The 17140-nt window shown below is 34.3% G+C and overlaps 1 protein-coding gene across 2 annotated transcripts in view; it reads left to right on the top strand.

The window, feature by feature from the left end:
* The window catches only part of SEMA3C (semaphorin 3C), a 194911-nt gene that overhangs the window by 115289 nt on the left and 62482 nt on the right, over nt 1-17140 (top strand). For both annotated transcript variants that reach the window (XM_004381469.1, XM_023736040.1), the window contains 5 exons: nt 5647-5766; nt 7208-7350; nt 8657-8771; nt 11441-11510; nt 13280-13424. In XM_004381469.1, the coding sequence (XP_004381526.1) occupies nt 5647-5766; nt 7208-7350; nt 8657-8771; nt 11441-11510; nt 13280-13424 (593 nt within the window). The remainder of the gene's footprint in view (nt 1-5646; nt 5767-7207; nt 7351-8656; nt 8772-11440; nt 11511-13279; nt 13425-17140) is intronic.

The following is a 17140-nucleotide window of genomic DNA, read 5'->3' as shown; positions in this document are numbered from 1 at the left end:
TACTTGATCTGTACAAACGGATGAACTCTAGGTCAGGTGAACAACAGTCTAACAAGTAGAGAGTCACGGTCCCTCAATCAATTCCCAGATTTGAGCAAGTTTAATGACTCACAACCCCTTGAATGAAGGGGAGGCCGGATCCCCTTGAGGAAGGACTCCAACACACTGCCCAAAATTTTTACTGTTAATCTTTCCCCCAGACTTCCCCAAAGGGATCTACAGCCTTTTACAAGAGTGACTGTTCACTGGGGAAAAGGAAATAATCAGACTTTTCTGGGATTATTCGATACTGGCTCTGAACTGACACTAATTCCAGAAGACCCAAAATGTTACTATGGCCCACCAGTCAGAGTGCGGGCATATGGAGGTCAGGTTATTAATGGAGTCTTGGCTCATGTCCATCTCATGGTAGGTCCAGTGGGTCCCCGAACACATCCTATAGTGATTTCCCCAGTTCCAGAATGCATAATTGGAATAGATATACTCAGCAACTGGCAGAACCCCCGCATTGGATCCCTGACAAATAGAGTAAGGGCTATTATGGTGGGAAAAACCAAGTGGAAGCCATTAGAACTGTTCCTACCTAGGAAAATAGTAAACCAAAAGCAATACTACATTCCTGGAGGGATTGCAGAGATTACTGCCACCATCAAGGACTTGAAGGATACGGTGGTGGTGATTCCCACCACATCCCCATTCAACTTGCCTATTTGGCCTGTGCAAACAACAGATGGATCTTAGAGAATGATAGTAGATTATCAAAAACTTAATCAGGTGGTGACTCCAATTGCAGCTGCTCTTCCAGATGTAGTTTCATTGCTTGAGCAAATTAATACATCTCCTGGTACCTGATATGCGGCTGTTGATCTGGCTAATGCCTTTTTCTCCATACTTGTTTTGAAGGACCATCAGAAGCAGTTTGCCTTCAGCTGCCTAGGCCAGCAATACACCTTCAGTTGCCTACCTCAGGGCTACAGCAACTCTCCAGCCCTATGTCATAATTTAGCGCGCAGGGACCTTGATTGCCTTTCCCTTCCACAAGACATCACCCTGGTCCATTACATTGATGACATTATGTTGATTGGACCTAGTAAGGAAGAAGTGTCAATGACTCTGGACTTATTGGTAAAATATTTGTTGGCTAAAAGGTGGGAAATAAACTCCACAAAAATTCAAGCTCGTTCCATCTCAGTGAAATTTCTAGGGGTCCAGTGGTGTGGGGCATGCCAAGATATTCCCTCTAAAGTGAAGGATAAGTTATTGCATCTGGCTGCTCCCACAACTAAAAAGGAGGCACAATGCCTAGTGGGCCAGTTTGGATTTTGGAGGCAACATGTTCCTCATTTGGGTGTGCTACTCTGGCCTATTTATCAAGTGACTCAAAAAGCTACTAGTTTTGAGTGGGGCCCAGAATAAGAGAAGGCTCTGCAACAGGTTCAGGCTGCTGTTCAAGGTGCTTTGTCACTTGGGCCATATGATCCGGCTGATCCAATGGTGCTTGAAGTGTCAGTGGCAGATAGAGATGCTGTTTGGAGTCTTTGGCAGTTCCCTATTGGTGAATCACAGTGCTCTCCTTAGGATTTTGGAGCAAAGCCCTGCCATCCTCTGCAGATAACTATTCTCCTTGTGAGAAACAGCTTTTGGCTTATTACTGAGCTTTAGTAGCGACTGAACGCTTAACCATGGGACACCAAGTCACCATGCAGCCTGAACTGCCCATCATGAACTGGGTGTTGTCTGGCCCACAGAGTCATAAAGGTGGACGTGCACAGCAGCACTCCATCATTAAATGGAAGTGGTATATATGAGATCGGGCTCAAGAAGGACCTGAAGGCACAGTAAGTTGCATGAGGAAGTGGCCTGAATGCCCATGGTCTCCACTCCTGTCACATTACCTTCCATCTCCCAGTCTGTACCTATTGCCTCATAGGGAGTTCCTTATGATCAGATGGTTCTGTGAGATATGCAGGCACCACTCAAAAGTGACAGCAGCAGCACTACAGCCCCTTTCTGGGACATTATACCACCAAGAAAGCAGTGCTAGGAGCAGAGTGTGTCCTTTGGACCTGAGGTTCCTGCACTGAGTTGCTCCCAGACCAAGGGAAGACTGATGACAGGGACCTGCCTCCAGAGCCTACAGAGAGAGAAATCCTTGTCTTGGAGCTGGCACCCTGAGTGGACTTCTAGCCTACCGGACTGTGAGAGAATAAGCTTCTCTTTGTTGAAGCCATCCATTTGTGGTATTTCTGTTATAGCATCACTAGATAACCAAGACAACCTTCAGTGTGATGGATTAACATAGTGGCTACAAAAATGGACTTAAACATAGCAATAATTATAAGGATGGTGCAGGATCGGGCTATGTTTTGTTCTGTTGTGCGTGCGTTTGCTTAAGTCAGAACCGAATGGATAGCACCTAGCAGCAACAACAACAATGCCCAGCAGTGACTGAAGTGTGAGGTTCGAAGTTATCCAGTGAACATGGTGAATATCTATATGGTCATTCAAATTGAGTAGGACAGAGCAAAAACGTGTATCATTTGGACAAAATGTTAGAAAGCTTTGATACTGCAACATATCCAGCTGTGTCTGATACCGGGTCTTTTCAGATAATTTTCCAAATATTATTTAACAGAAACAGTGTGTTGGAAAGTCTTTTCTTTATTAGGAAGGAATTTTTATTCCCCTGGCACAGTGGTTAAGAGCTCAGCTGCTCACCAAAAGTGGGCAGTTTGAATTCACCAGCAGCTCCTTGGAAACCCTACGCAGCAGTTCTATTCTGTCCTATAGAGCTGCTGTGAATTGGAATTGACTTGATGGCAATGGCTTTAATGGATTATAGGAACTGTATAATATGTGTCATCATAGCTAAGTTTATACAAAAACAGTTTTCACTTTGTTCAAGTTAAATGTTAAAAAATAAACTTTAAAATCTGTTAGCCAGCAATACTGGAGCTTTATCTAATTGAATATTGTTGAAAATAAAAAATGACTAGAGAAAGACATCATACATTTTCTTGTTAAATTGTGGAATGCCCTTTAATAGTCTTGCCATTAGAGAACTGAATTTGTGTACAAATTGAGAGTTATATATTGGCCTTCCTGATTTTTTGAGGACCTGAGACTTCAGTTTCTATGCTCATGTTCCTATACTATCTTTTACTGTTTTGATCAACATTATAATCTGTACTATCAAAGTAAGTGATTAAATAATTCGCTTACCTTAAAAATTGAAAGTGAAAAGAGTAGAAACCTCTATAAATTTATTTTTATCATTTTATTTGTCCCATTGATTGTTCCTCTAAAATCATCTCCAACGATGTCTTATTTCAGCGATGTCTTATTTGTGTAGTTTGAAATCTTACTTTTACCAAGTATGGATTTATCATTTCTGTTCTTTTGTAATGGGCTAAGTAACAAAGTTTGGCTAGAATACTTCTGTCTGTTTAAGTTCCAAGAAATACTGAGAACTAGAAGAATTCTAAATTTCGCAATATAGCTGTGGCATCTAACTCGTTGTGCAAGTGTACTGTTGCTATTTTTAGTAATTGTTACAGTACATAAAAAAATTGGATGATGATGGCTCTTAAAGAATCTGTCAAAAACCTCATAAGGATTTTCTGGTCAGTGGAAGTAAAATTGGAAAGCAAAATATTTTTGGATTAACGTTAAAAGGCATGCATTTATCTTTGCATTATGCCCTGCAAAGAAATTCTGAAGAAAAGAAAAAAAAATCCCTCCTCTCAAGCATAATTCTTTCTAAAATTAAATTAATTAAATATTTAACACAAAATAAAGCAGAAATGTCATAACTTGTCAATTTATTGATAATTTATGACAGGAAATGAAGCCAATTAGACATGCAGGTTTTTGTAATGCTTAAGATATAACTAATACAGTGGTATGCAGTAGGATTAGAATTGGCCCTCTCTCCCATACACTAACCCTTGAGTGTTGTTTTTTTTTTTTCTTTTTATTCCTGGAAACAGATATGAGAATTCTTATAGCTGTGCTAATCAATCTATTAAACAGCAGGAACTCATAACTCACTGTTTTGTGGGTAATAAACTATAACAAAAATGTGAAATAATTAATTACAAAGTATATCAATTTAACAGTCAAATTACACGTGTGCTGATGCTTCACAAATGTTCATGAATTTCAAGGAAGTTGCTCAAAAATGCCTTCTTGTACAATTTTGTTATCTCCTTATAATCTTTTCCTAAGGATGCCTAGTAGGAAGGAGAGCTGAGTGCCACAATGGTGGTCATAGCTGTTTGTTAACCAGTAGGGGTCCAGTTCATGTCCTAGTGAGCACTTACCAGAAACATTCCATTCTCCATTCTATCCTGGGCCAACTGGTATTGCTTATTACTAAACAATGAGCCTACAGTGCTTCAAAATGTCCCAGTCCTGCCAAGATGACCACAATCTGAAAGTAGCCCAGGGAGTAATCCTAGAACATTAGTCAAAGAACACAGCTGCAGAGCACTTCAGTAGGCCAGACCTGATAAATTTGATTCTTTTTAAAATAGATATTTAGCTACTGTTTTATACTCAAGAGTCACATTGCTTCTTACCGATTGAATGCCTACTGCTCCTACTAGGATAAAAATTAATACAAAAAACCAAAAACACACCTGTTGCCATTGAGTTAATTCTAACTCATAGTGACCCTATAGGACAGAGTAGAACTACCCCATAGAGCTTCCAAGGAGCACCTGGTAGATTTGAACTGCCAGCCTTTTGGTTAGCAGCCATAGCACTTAACCACTACACCACCAGGGTAGATCCTAACAAGTAAGCTAAATAAATGTTCAGTGTTATGTATACAGAGATTCAAATATTTGATTCTGTCATTAATAATGACACTTTAACGTAGTTTTTAAATTTATTTTCTTTTCTCTCTGTTCTATTTTTAATGGTTTAATTGCATTTGAAAAAGTAACTTCATTTATCTTAATAGAAAGCTTCTAGCACAAAATATCAAAACATATACCTTTAATAGTTAAATCCTTTAATCCATAATATTATTTTGACAATTTTAATGTGCCCTCTATGTCATGAATAATAACAATAATAAAATATTATATTCAAACTATTTAGTAAAATCATGTAATTTTTAATATGCAATGAGAACTTCTGAAATCATAATTTAATCCCCATATTTTACAGAGAAGAACACTGAAATTCAGAGCCGTTAAATTACTTAGCCTTAATTCTCAGGTTTGTTAATGATACCAAGATTAGAAATCAAGTTTTCTAATTATTATTGTGTTTTTTAAATTCGTTTAAAATTATGATAACTAAATTATTTTGTTATCTTTTAGACATATATCATTTCTGCCATTTCTGATAAGTCTGATATAAGCATTCATATTTAGTATTACTAAGTGCTGGCAGAGGAATTTTCCTTTATATATAGAGTAACATTGTTTTAAGGTTTGATTTTTTTTAAATGTAGTGGTAAAAATATGGGCAATAATGAGAATAGGTTAAATTTTATATTTTTTTTGGTGGACATTGGAAACTAACTGTAAAGACTCAATAATATGTGTGATAATCTACTATAAATAAACTCTCTTCAATTTCTACAACTTTAAAGACACGTTAAAGATTGTGTTGACATTTTTTACTTTTTCATAGATGAGGAGCTTTTCTCTGGAATGTATATAGATTTCATGGGGACAGATGCTGCTATCTTTCGAAGTTTAACTAAGAGGAATGCAGTCAGAACTGATCAACACAATTCTAAATGGCTAAGTGGTAAGACAGCATTTTCTGCATTTTTTTTTAGTATCATGTTGAAATTAGGTAAAACTGTTTAAAAAATGAAAATACCAGATCATGACATGATTAATAATAATTCTGTACATCATGATTTAAAATATTTAAAATAAATAAATAATTTAAATAAAGCCCTTGGTTCATATTTCAACTCCTTATTTTGTTAATTATCAAAGAATTCTCGTAGGATACATGAATAAATAAAAGCGACAGTGATGGTCATCATACTAACCAGTACTCAAACATGACTCTGAAAGAGAAGAAATCCAACATCTTCTCCAGTTGTTTAATTGTAAGACATTACAATTAAATATGCGTTTTGCTACACTTAGTCTGCTTAAATATTTTTAATAATGCCAAATGTAAAATGTATCCTAAATTTTTGACATTTAGATATAATGAATAGGCAATATTCAGAAACTCATATTTTTTATGCCTGGATTCTATAAATTACAAAACTAGTGCATACTACTTTACTATAAATTTTCCTAATATTTAATGCCAATCATAGGTATGATAACTGTATAATTATCAGTGTTCAGTTGTTTCCAGTTCTTAGAGTCACATGGAATTCACAGCGTCAAAGCGCTCATTTGAATTTACTGTATGATTCCAATCAGTGCTGTAGTTTAAGAGGAGGAAGAAACCACTAAGATTCTTGACATTTCACCTTGGGGAAAATTTCTAACTGACCCTGAATTTGGCAGTTCACTTCACATTTAAGTTCACTTCACAGTTAAGCATGAATCACCACATTTAAGCATCTTATTTCACTGATAGGCCAGCACAAGAAAGCGTTGATTGTCCATTTATTTCTTGAAATTATTCCTCCAGTACATCTGGAAATAGTGTTCTGAAAGTTGTTTTGTTCTTGAAATAAGGAAACCCTCTATTTCTTCAAATGACTGAATTTGTTTCCCTGAAAAGTTTCCCCTTCATTTCATATGCTGTATTTTAAGAAAATGTGTTTTTCAGACCTTGGACTCCCAGCTCCTCATTCTGCTTCAGTGAATTTGAGTTTACGTGCACTAGATTGAAAACCATACTTTGAATAACAAACCTTTTTTTTTTTTTTAATAAAAAGACCACCAGATTCCATGGGAAATAACTGGTAGAAAAGTTTTCAATTTTTTTAAACTCATCAGTGCCAAAGAATTTTTGCAATTACTGCACTTTCAGAATGTATTACAGGCAGAGAAAAATAGCTTAAGCTATTATATTATAGGTATACTTTGTGGTACTTGACATTCCAAATGTGCTAGGTTGAGTAAATACAATTACTGCTCTTAGATATTTGCCTATGAACATTGCATTGTTCTTCTGCATCATAGATGGAAAAGGCATGTTCCTGTGGTCTGCTTGAATGAACTGTAGATGGACTTTCATCATGAGTATATATAGGCTGTATATTTTTTTACAGAACCTATGTTTGTGGATGCACACATCATCCCAGATGGCACAGATCCAAATGATGCTAAGGTGTACTTCTTTTTCAAAGAGAAACTGACTGATAATAGCAGGAGTACCAAACAGATTCATTCCATGATTGCTAGAATATGTCCTGTAAGTATTATGTTGTTCCAATCTAAAGAAGGACTAAGCAATTCAAGCTATATGCATATGTTTTATTTTTCCTATACTTTATCCTCCTGCTTTTATTGTCTACTGTTATAAATTAATAAGATATTGAAAGGAGACATTTTCTATATAATGTTTATTTATAACCACATAAGATAAGTGTACTCTATTTCAGTCAAAAAAATAATTTAAGGACATATTTTTGTTGTGGTGTTAAGCAAATATACAGTTGTGAAAATATATAGTTTTGAATAATTTTTGCTTTTTCATTCATTGCATTAGTATTAAAATGAATAGCTAAAATGTATATTACCAAAAGAAACAAAACTTTTTTGTTAATAAAATACAGATAAATTTTAATAAAATACAACTATTGAAGAACTGTTAACAATAGTGAAAATTAAGAAATGCTTTATTAAAATACAGTTTTAATTATTACCTAACAAAAAAGTTCTGTGTACAAACAGTAATTATAAGTAGAAGCTCAAAAAAAGTCACCATGTTATCCCATACTGGAGTTTTATAGTCTTTTCTTATTTATTTATGATTAGCACCATCTGTGCAAGGGCATTTCTTAAAGGATTTAGTGTTTAAAATAGTTTATCTTTCAATATTGCATTACTGTACTGATTGTGGAGATCAGCTACTTCTCAACCATTTGGGACAAGGCAGCAAAGCCAGGAGAAAGGAGGAAAGGCCTCTAGGCACAGTTAAAAAAAAAAATCATAACTATTTTACCCAGAGAGTATTTGTGAATGATATGAATGCCGTTTGCCTACCCCTGCCAGAGAAACAAGTATATTAAAGCATTTGATTAGAAATACTGAGGATTATCTGATTACACACAGAAATAAAAGGAAGAACTATTAGGGACCATTTGGTTTAAGGACAAACCCACTCTCCTGACTACATTAGAATTTGCAAGTAGAATTTGCTGTATACAATAATTTATGCTCACGTTGTAGATAATCAACAAAAGGCAAATTAAATTATATATTGTCCATAATATTTTTGAATATTTCTAACATGCATGATTAAAATTAAAACCTTTAGGGCATATATTTATGAAATTAATTTGAGACATTTCCAGCTGATACCATACTATAAGAGAATAATATTATAACTATAGCTGTTTTGTAAAATGATACTGTGTATCTTAAATATTCTTTAAATATTGTTGTACAAATGTGGGGATTAACATTCTCATCCTTCAGCATTATAGCAAACGCCCAAGTAATACGAGTCACAGTTGAATTTACTCAATTTGATTGTGTTTACAAAATGTTTTCAGAATGACACTGGTGGATTGCGTAGCCTTGTCAACAAGTGGACCACGTTCTTGAAAGCGAGGCTGGTATGCTCAGTAATGGATGAAGATGGCCCAGAAACACATTTTGATGAATTAGGTATATAGTTGTGAGATTGAAAAATGTTTAGAAAAAGAGCTTGAAACTTTTATATATTTCAATAAACTGGATATTTTCAGTATAAATAATGTGCCAATTTGGATTAATGATCTGGATACTGTTCATAAATTTTCATTAAGTATTTTTATCAGTTTTGCTGCTGAGTGCACTGCTGAAACATGTAGTTCGTTGCATTCATCGTGATATATGAACAAATATACGTGTGTGTGATGCTTGTAAAATTTATAGATAGCTAATGATATGTTTGGGCTTTTATAGATTAATATGTATTTCATCTATATTACAATACTAATATTCTAATTTGAAATCAGTTTGTATGAAAATACAGCTGTACATTTTCCTGTTGCACCTAATGGACAGAATAGAGGTTAGACGGAAAAGTATCAAACTAGAAATTAGGAGACTTTTGCTCTTATCTTAGTTCTGCCTTGGTGACCTTGGGACTAAGTATTCTCTGCCTGAAATGAGGAGGCTTGCCTTTTCCATGTCAACTAAGGCCTTACAGTGTAATTCCTCCCTACAAAGGAACAGTTCTCTTTTTAATCAGAATAATTTGGTATACATCATAGTATCACATTTACTAATTAACACTTAGAAATTATTTTTCCTTTGCCTTAATGCATTAAAATGTATAATACTGGTTATCCTCAGGTCTTGAGGTAGGTGATGAGATAAACAATAAAAAAAATTACAGTATGGAAAAATTAGTGGTTTTATAAGTTATAAAACTGAAATACGTATTTGGTCTCCTCAAATGCCATTGTGTTGATCGTGGAAACAAATGTTTCTGTATCAGCTTTTGTAGGAAATAGTTCTAAACATCATTTTGTGATATAGCCTAATCACTCATTATTTCCCCAAAGTCATTTACAAGTATGTTTATGTTACAGTGACTTAGAATGGTTTGGCCTTTCTTGTTGTTTAGGGAAAGCTAGGTATTGTAAGCCTTTGCTGACATATTGAAAGGCTTGTTGTTAGGTGTCATCTAGTCAGTTCCGACTCATAGTGACCCTACCTACAACAGAACGAAACACTGCCTGGTCCTGTGCCCTTCTCACAATCATTGTTATGCTTGAGCCCATTGTCGCAGCCACTGTGTCAGTCCATCTCGTTGAGGGTCTTCCTCCTTTTCGCTGACCCTCAACTTACCAAGCATGATGTCCTTCTCCAAGGACTGGTCCCTTCTGATAACATGTCCAAAGTACATGACATAAAGTCTCGCCAACCTTGCTTCTAAGGAGTATTCTAGTTGTACTTCTTCCAAGACAGATTTGTCCCTTCTTCTGGCAGTCCATGGTATAGTCAATATTCTTCGCCAAAACCGTAATTCAAAAGCATCAATTTGATTTTACTTATTCATTGTCCAGCTTTTGCATGCATATGAGGTAATTGAAAATACTATGGCTTGCGCCAGGCGCACGTTAGTCCTCAGAGTGACTTCTTTACTTTTAAACACTTTAAAGAGGTCTTTTGCAGCAGATTTGCCCAATGAAATGTTGAAAGGCTAGTGGTTATTAGTTTTTTAATTGCTTAAGAGGTCCCAAGTTCATTATTAATTAAAGATAAGTACAGCTTTCTTTGTATTCATCTGGAATCCTATTTGCCAAATTGTCACTAAATTCAGACCCTTTCTTATAATCCTGAAAATTGATTATTAATTTAGGTTTTGTAGCAAAAATATACTTCAGGTTCTAGTATTTGTTATTAAACCTTACTATCCATACTTTTGCCATTGCCTTAATATTCATTAAACTTCTTGTTGTTAGAGGAACAATTGATTAAATAAGAGTCTCACTCAATTTTGATCATAAGCTCCCATTGCCCCCAAAAAAGTCTTATACACCTACACCTATTCCTCACTTATTGACTATCTTGTTATCCAACAATTTGCATTTACAACAATAGTAAAAAATCTATTATCCAACTGTTTTGTGCATTAACAATGTATGTCTAGCAGTAATGAACATCAAGTTGCGAGGCAAGAGTAATATTGGCTGTGATGGTTAAGGTTATATGTCATCCTGGCTGGGCCATGATTCTCAGTGGTTTGGCAGTTACATAATGATGTAATTTGGCAGTTATGTAATGATATAGTTGTCCTCCATTTTGTGATCTGATGTGATCATCCTCCATTTTGACATAATGCCAATTTTCACATAACGACCTGGTCTTTGGAACGTAACCATGTCAATAAGTGAGGAGTGAATGCATAAAGAGAAAGTCACTATGAAAAAGTTTTCTTCCATATCCCAACTTTTAATCCTAGGTAAAGAAAAAAATTATATTTTTAAATTAAAAATTAATGTATTATCAGTAATTGATATTTAGAAAATACAGGAGCAAAGAAGAAACAGTAACATTTTTATAGTTTTGCTACCAAAGACAATCATATTAATATTTTTATTATATTACTGTATATAGTTTTGAGGTTTCATGGTGGTAGTACATATTATATACCATTGTACCTTTTTGTTAGCGTGGTTTCCATATGGTTACTAAGGCTTATTTACTTTACCCAGTGCCTTGACCAAATTATAAAGATGCTGCAGGAATATATTTTGAAATAACACTTTCTGTAGTTGAAATTATTTCTGTAGGGTAGGTTACTATTTAGGAACCTTAACATAATGATATTTTCCCTTATATAGAGGATGTGTTTCTGCTGGAAACTGATAATCCAAGGACTACATTAGTATATGGCATTTTTACAACATCAAGGTAATTATTAAACAATTACATTTTATAAGTTAAACAATATACTTTTTTGGACATTAGTAATTATTTAAAATGCATTCTTCTATTCAACTTGTAATTTTATGTAACATTTGGGATATAGATATTCATCTTTATTTACTTTTGCCTGATTACCAAAATACATTTGAGCCAAACTAACCTTTCAATAGAGTTTTGTGCAAGAGTATTTGTAATGATTATATGCTGTTTTTCTTAAAGAAAGGAAGATGTGAATTACAATGCAAGAATAAAATGTACAGAATATTTTATTTTAAGGAAATCATTTGAAAACTCATGATTCAAATAAAAATATTGACATTTCTATTAAAAATACTTGTTACTTCTCAGGCAATCTAAAATGATGACTACTTAGAAACTAACAAAACAGAACCAATTTACATGTTCTGTATGACAGTGTTTCATATATTTGATAATAGGTTTTATGTCTTCTAGTTTCTGATGCCCAATCCCAATTATCATGTATTTCAGGAAAATTCACCATATTCTCATCCTTTCCTACACGTATTCTTGTCTAAAAATTTTACATCAGGAATGTTAACTGTGAATTCAGCATAATATTCTAGCTGTGATTTGGCCAATATAGAATGTAACGGGTCCCTTTCGTTAGATAATTAACTATAAAATGGAAATCTAAACATTTTAGCATTTTCTTAGTGGGGAGACAGATGGTTTAATTGTGAACTGCAATGAGCCATTCGAAGGAAAATTGTAAGGATACAAATTATAAATTATATTTAAAGTTGTCCCACAAGACGTCTAAAAAGTTGTCCTTTAAAGAGTTAATGGATGTATTTAACTCCTGTTCTAACAGGTAGACTAGATTTGATTCAACTCACAAAGAACTGAACAAATTAAAAAGGACAAAATTCTTGAGACAATTTTGATTTCAATAAAAATAATTTCCTTAGTTTCTGTGTATCCCAACACCACTAGCTTTGATATTGAAAAAAATCAGAATTGTCATTTCTATTAATACTAATGATTAATGCTATATCTTGTTTTCTCATGGAAATGCAATACTTTTCAATTAGTCATCTAATTTGAGAGAAATACGTGAGTCAAAAAATTGGCAGTTTCAGTCAATCTGCCTTAGTGACTATTGGAATAATGTTTAGTAAGGCTTCAAACAAAATGTATGAGATTTTGACTAAAGGTAATTTGAAAAATATTGTTTCAGACTTTCACTTTTTTTTTCTGTGACTAGTAGGGAAAGTACATAAACAATGACAATTTAGACTTCTCCAGCTAATAATTATGGTAACACGTGAGAACACGCACATTAAAATAATCTTAATACAAAGATTCATGGTGGGTATCCTCTTATTAATGGGATTAATTTATCTGATTAAATTATAACAGTTGTATTAATCGTGATTTGGAATTCAAATTCAGATATTAATACAATTATCAATTGTTTTGTTGTTGTGGCTGAGATAAAGAGTGAGAGACTTTGATTTTCCTATTTCTTGGAAACATTGAGAGGAACTTTTCTATGATTTATTATTATCTACTACCTCCCTGGATAAATTAAATATTTTAATGCCTTATGTATCAATGCCTTATTTCAAAACAATGGTAGTTTTTCCAACTTTGCCCATATGTATCATAATATTCAGCTTTTCCAAAATGAATCATGCCAACTTTTTATCACAAACTTTAGCATCTATATTTTAAAATTGTATTTCAATATAGAAAATTAAAATAATTGATCTCATTCTATTTTCTACTTTCAGCTCAGTTTTTAAAGGATCAGCAGTGTGTGTGTATCATTTATCTGATATACAGACTGTGTTTAATGGACCTTTTGCCCACAAAGAAGGGCCTAATCATCAGCTGATTTCCTATCAGGGCAGAATTCCATATCCTCGCCCTGGAACTGTAAGTATCCAGGAAAATTTTTTCATTATCTTACTTTTGGAAAAAGTATAATTTAACAAGAAATGAATTTCCTGTTGATATTTGTTAAATAGACTTCCTAGTAAAGTTATTACAGTTTTTTGGCTCATGGGCTCACAGATTTTGAATTTTAACAATATGTCATATATGTTACAGTATGTTCTATTTTTTTCTGTTATTACTGACAAAGTCTCATTTAAATTTCAAAACAACTAAGTTAGAGGTGGCAGAGATATTTTCTTAATTTTATTGGATTAGGAATCATAGCTTGGAATGCGTTAATTTTCAGATGGCAGTGTAAGAATTTGAATGCTAGTTGCTAAAACCCAAAAACCAAACCCGTTGCTGTCGAGTCGAGTCCAACTCATGGCAACCCCATGTGTTACAAGGTAGAACTGCTCCATAGGATTTTCTTGGCTGTAATCTTTACAAAAGCAGATTGTCAGGCCTTTATTCTACAGATCCTCTGGGTAGGTTTGAACCACCAAACTTTAGATTAGCAGCCAAACGCTAGCAGGTGCTACATGTCCTTATATTAAGGTATTTCATTTGCCGTAATGAAGTAAAATCATGTGAGAATAATTTAGAGATACTTTAGAACTACAGCTGCTAACCAAAAGGTCGGCAGTTCAAATCTGCCAGGCACTCCTTGGAAACCTTATGGGGCAGTTCTACTCTGTCCTGTAGGATCACTATGAGTTGAAATCAACTCAATAGCAACACATTTCGTTTTTTTATGTGGAGATATTTGTAGCTAAAAATTATATATTTCTCAAAGAAAGAAAATATTTGGTATGTGTGAGCATATAATTGCAATAAAAATATAATTTAAATAAGATGTTTATAAATTATAAAGTAATATGCAAATTAGAATTATTTAACTATATATATGCAGCTTGAGCAATTAGAAATTGCCTCAATTAGAATTACTGTTTCTGAGGCATGCAGATATATTTATGTCATGCAATATTGGTAGTAAGGAGCCATATTTAGAAGCCCTGGTGGCACAGTGGCTAAGGTGCTCAGCTGCTAACGTAAAGGTTGGTGGTTTGAACACGCCAGCTGCTCTGCCGGAGAAAGATGTGGCAGTCTGTTTCTGTAAAGATTACAGCCTTGGAAACACTATCCCTTCCAAGACCTGAGGGACATATGGTATCACACCCACTTTTTATGCCTCTGGGGTTCCTTGGAAAGGGGATAGCCTACTTTTAACACTTTTAGCCTCAACGTGGGAGCCTTTTGAAATGTGTGAAACTCAAAAATCCTGAGTGGGAGCCTCATTTTTGTGTAGCTTGAGCCTTGTCTTAGGTGATGCTCTCAGATGTGTGAATTTTTTAAACTTTTGACAGGTTTGCTTTTATTTCTGAGGTAAACCTCTTCACTATGTTTCCTAGTTACTACATTCTCATCAGAATATACTTATCGCAAGAGTAAGCTATTGCCAGTCTTCAGTCATGGTAGCCATGTTCTCCTTTATGCCATCCAAGTGTTACTGGCTCTCTTCTTTTCTAGCTTCTAAACAGTAGATAATGCCTTTCCAATAAGGAATAATGCATTGCAGTGGTACTTTTGAAGAGACTCAAACTCCTAAAAATTAATCTTACCCTGCATTCAATCTTAGGGGCCAATCACTGCTTCTATCTACATGTAGCAGGTAGAATGCGCTGCTGTGAGCAGTTCTGCAGTATTCCAGGGTAGCAGTTTCTGCTTCTTTGCTGTTAGTATTTCTTTTGTTATAATGAAGAATGCATAGTAGTGGTAATTTTCCTGAGATTCAAATTCCTTTAGTTTTATTTATTTTGTCTCTAGGTATTGCTTTTGTGGTAATGAAGAAAGCATTGTAGTAGTAATTTTCCTGAGATGAAAAAATCCCTTGGTTTCATTTATTTGGTCTGTAAGTACTGCTTCTGCAGTAAGGAAGAATGCATTTCACCATGTTTTGAAAAGTTTCATGAAAAATAGTAAAAAGACTAGAATAAAATGTGTGTGCGGTCATTGCCAGGTCCCTTCATGTTTTACTAATTTTCAAGAAAAAAAACCTGATTTTATCATTGACTCATATCGGCAGGATTAACATTGTCCATGGGCCGCTGAGACACACATGATCCCAGATGAATGGATATGAAAATCCATAAATCCATAACTCATTACAAAAATTCTGAATTGGTCCTTTAATCAGCGTGCCTTCATTAGTGAAAACACACAGTATCAACAAAAAATTCAAAGGAGAAAACAATCGAGTCTTGAAAAAGTTATTAACGGGCAGTTCTACCCTGTCCTATAGGTTGCTAAGAGTCTGAATTGACTTGACAACAATGGGTTTGGTTTGGTAAGGAGTATGTTGAAAATTAACTTTTGCAGCTCAGGTTACAGACTGTCCTGGCAGATTGAAATGAATTTTTTCTAGGATTCCAGTGATAACATTATTATTATTTTTCATTTGGCCCATTATAATGCTTCCTTTTTGTGTATTGATTAGTTTTTGTGTCTTTCAAAGGACATATAGTACACTGAGAGAAGCTGTTGTACAATTGGCCATCAAGAGGAGTATAATGTTTTTATATCTCTACATGTCTGAGAACAGAGTTGAAGTTATAAAACGTGGCTGTTGTTGTGTGCTGTCGAGTTGATTCCAACTCATAGTGACCCTATATGACAGAGTAGAACTGCCTCACAGGGTTTCCTAGAATGTAATCTTTACAGGAGCATATCATCTTGTCTTTTCTCCTACAGAGCTGCTGGGTGGATTCGAACCACTGACCTTACTGTTAGCAGCCAAATGCTTAACCACTACACCACGAGAGCTCCTTGTAACACGTGGTGGAGACAAATAATGATTTTCTGAAAAATAAAAAGCTAGCTATGAACATGATATTTATTTAAACAAAGTGAAGCACTTTGCACTTGAACTTAAAATTCCCTTTGTCAACATTCTTTTAGATATCTAGCCCATGTAATTTTTACTAATTGTTGATTCACTTTATTTTTGTGTTGCCATTAGAGTTTATTTGCAATGTATCTCTTATTCGTTTATTTTCTCATCATCTTAAATGATACTGCTGTCAAAAAAATTTTTTTGGGGGGGAAAATAATTTGCTAAGCCTTTAAAGAACCTGTTTATTTACTCAAAATTAAAAGGGGTCGAGTTTGGTTTCCTGGCTAGGAAGTTCAAAGATTAATCATTGATATGTATTTTACATATTACCATTAAATTTTAATTAACTTTGGAAGGATTATCAGAATTGCTACTTATACATGAAAGCATTAAATTTTGAAAGGTCATAATTAATCATGAAACCCTATCATGGAAATCTCCTTTTTAATTCTCTCTCTTCGATGCTGATAGCTTCGCAAAAGAAAGGCCAAACATTTAATTATTTTGTATACACAGGAAAAGAAGTCAACAAATACATTCATCTTAGGATACCTCAAGTTGAGGAATGTAGGGTAGAAAGCAGGAATAGCATAAGAGAAGGGAGAATGGAAGGGGAAACTTAGCAACTTTCAACTCCCGCAATAAGTGAAAGGCTCTCGTTACCTCATTCAACATATATCATAAATTTCCCAATAACTCACTAATAATATATTCCAAAGATCAGTCATATATTTTTTTTTTTATATTTTATTGTATTTCAGGAAAAGGCTTACGGAACAAATAGTTTCTCATGAAACAGTAGTACACATGTTGTTTTATGACA

The sequence above is a fragment of the Trichechus manatus genome, unplaced genomic scaffold, assembly GCF_000243295.1.
Source record: "Trichechus manatus latirostris isolate Lorelei unplaced genomic scaffold, TriManLat1.0 scaffold00085, whole genome shotgun sequence".
Lineage (NCBI taxonomy): Eukaryota > Metazoa > Chordata > Mammalia > Sirenia > Trichechidae > Trichechus > Trichechus manatus.
Note: the sequence above shows the minus strand (reverse complement) of the source record. Positions and strands in the feature narration are given on the sequence as shown.